This window comes from Neoarius graeffei, chromosome 7 (genome assembly GCF_027579695.1).
Source record: "Neoarius graeffei isolate fNeoGra1 chromosome 7, fNeoGra1.pri, whole genome shotgun sequence".
In the NCBI taxonomy this organism is placed as follows: Eukaryota; Metazoa; Chordata; class Actinopteri; order Siluriformes; family Ariidae; genus Neoarius; species Neoarius graeffei.
The window spans coordinates 91,123,615-91,125,679 of record NC_083575.1 but is presented as its reverse complement, the minus strand read 5'-3'; the positions used below and the strand labels follow the sequence as shown (position 1 = coordinate 91,125,679).

General features: G+C 43.1%; 1 protein-coding gene across 1 annotated transcript; it reads left to right on the top strand.

Annotated features, from left to right (window-relative positions):
- The first annotated feature begins 951 nt into the window (after nt 1–951).
- On the top strand, nt 952–1,734 carry LOC132888949 (homeobox protein SMOX-1-like). Its single transcript, XM_060925035.1, has one exon. It carries the CDS (start codon nt 952–954, stop codon nt 1,732–1,734), a length of 783 nt encoding a protein of 260 aa, XP_060781018.1.
- The last annotated feature ends 331 nt before the right edge of the window (nt 1,735–2,065 follow it).

Below are 2,065 nucleotides of genomic sequence, written 5' to 3'. Positions count from 1 at the left end.
AAAACATTCATTTCTAATTAATGTCGCACTTTGAAGTTTTTCATTTGATTCACTCTTGGAATAAAAGATAAGTAGTGTAAGAAGAAGAAGAGGAGGAGGAGGAGGATATATGAGGTGGATAAGTTCTCCATGTCTGTGCCAGAGGGACCCTGCTGGAGGAAGGTGAGTGGCTGAAGGTCGATGTGGAGGGAGATGGATTTGATTTTCTCTGTGCTGCTGCTCCAGGTTAAAGCTGATGTCTCGGCTGTGTTTATCAGAGCTTTATTGGGGAAAGGCTGTTTATGTGAGGTGACGTGTGCATTAATGGCGAGGCTTGGCCTGTAATTTGGCATGATTGATGAAGTCCTTATGTGCAGGAGAGCTGCAGTTCGTCAACACAAAAACCCGACACATCAACGGAGTGAACAAAAATCCTGAAAAAAAAGTAAATGTAAACGTTTAAAATAGGGGCTGAGTCGAACTGGTAAAATACAAATTTCTTATTCTTCTTATTATTATTATTATCTATCACTTAAAGTATACAGGTCTGCAAAATCTCTCTCTCTCTCTCTCTCTCTCTCTCTCTCTCTCTCTCTCACACACACACACACACACACACACACAAACACTTGTTCAACTACAAACACACACACTTGATGTATACCAGGATTTCAAAACTTCAAAACAAAGGGAAACAAGCATATATTTTTTCGCGCATGCGCTATTTATTAGCGCATGTCATTATCCCGAAATAGATATTCATCCTGACCGGCCTGCCCTGGATTAACAGAGCTGTTGTTTTATTGGACCTTTTCCCACACAGTTTGGCTCAGGATGTCAAGCAGATGTCAAAATCGGTGGAAGAAAAAGAAATGAGGGAAAAAAAGAGAGAGAAACGAAGGTAAACCACACACACTTACCATCCCATCATTCTGTACAATAACACTTCAGGAACTGAAGAACACACTGACCATGAATAACACACTAATCCCGAATGACACACTGACCCTGAATGACACACTGACCATGAATAACACACTGACCATGAATGACACACTGACCCTGAATGACACACTGACCATGAATAACACACTGATCGTGAATGACATACTGACCCTGAATAACACACTGATCGTGAATGACACACTGATACTGAAAAACACCATGAACCAGAATAACACACTGAACCTGAATAACACACTGATCCCGAATGACACACTGACGCTGAATGACACACAGTCCCTGAATGACACACTGACCCAGAATAACACACTGACCCTGAATAACACACTGATCCTGAATGACACACTGAGGCTGAATGACACACTGACCCTGAATGACACACTGACCCTGAATAACACACTGATCCTGAATGACACACTGAGGCTGAATGACACACTGACCCCGAATTACACACTGACCCTGAATCACACACTGAACCCAAATGATACGCTGACCCTGAACGACACACTGATCCTGAATAACACACTGATACCGAATGACACACTGACCCAGAATAACACACTGACCCCAAATAACACACTGACCCAGAATCACACACTGACTCCGAATTACACACTGACCCTGAATCACACACTGATTGCGAATGACACGCTGACCCTTTATAACACACTTACCCTGAACAACACACTGACCATGCATAACACAGTGATCCCGAATGACACACTGACCCTGAATAACACACTGACCCTGAATAACACACTGACCCTGAATCACACACTGACTCTGAATTAGACACTGACCCTGAATTACACACTGACCCTGAATAACACAGACCCATAATAACACACTGACCCTGAATAAAATACTGACCCAGAATAACACACTGACCCTGACTCACACACTGACACCGAATTAGACACTGACCCTGAATGACACACCGATCCTGAATGACACAATGACCCAGAATAACACACTGACCCAGAATAACTCAGTGACCCTGAATCACACATTCACCCCAAATAAAACGCTGACCCAGAATAACACACTGACCCTGAATGACACACTGACCCAGAATTTGACACTGACCCTTAACAGCACACTGACCCTGAATAATACACTGACC

What these genes read in the sequence shown, in the direction of transcription:
- LOC132888949 (XM_060925035.1), top strand. Translation starts at nt 952, where the DNA reads ATGAATAACACACTAATCCCGAATGACACACTGACCCTGAATGACACA.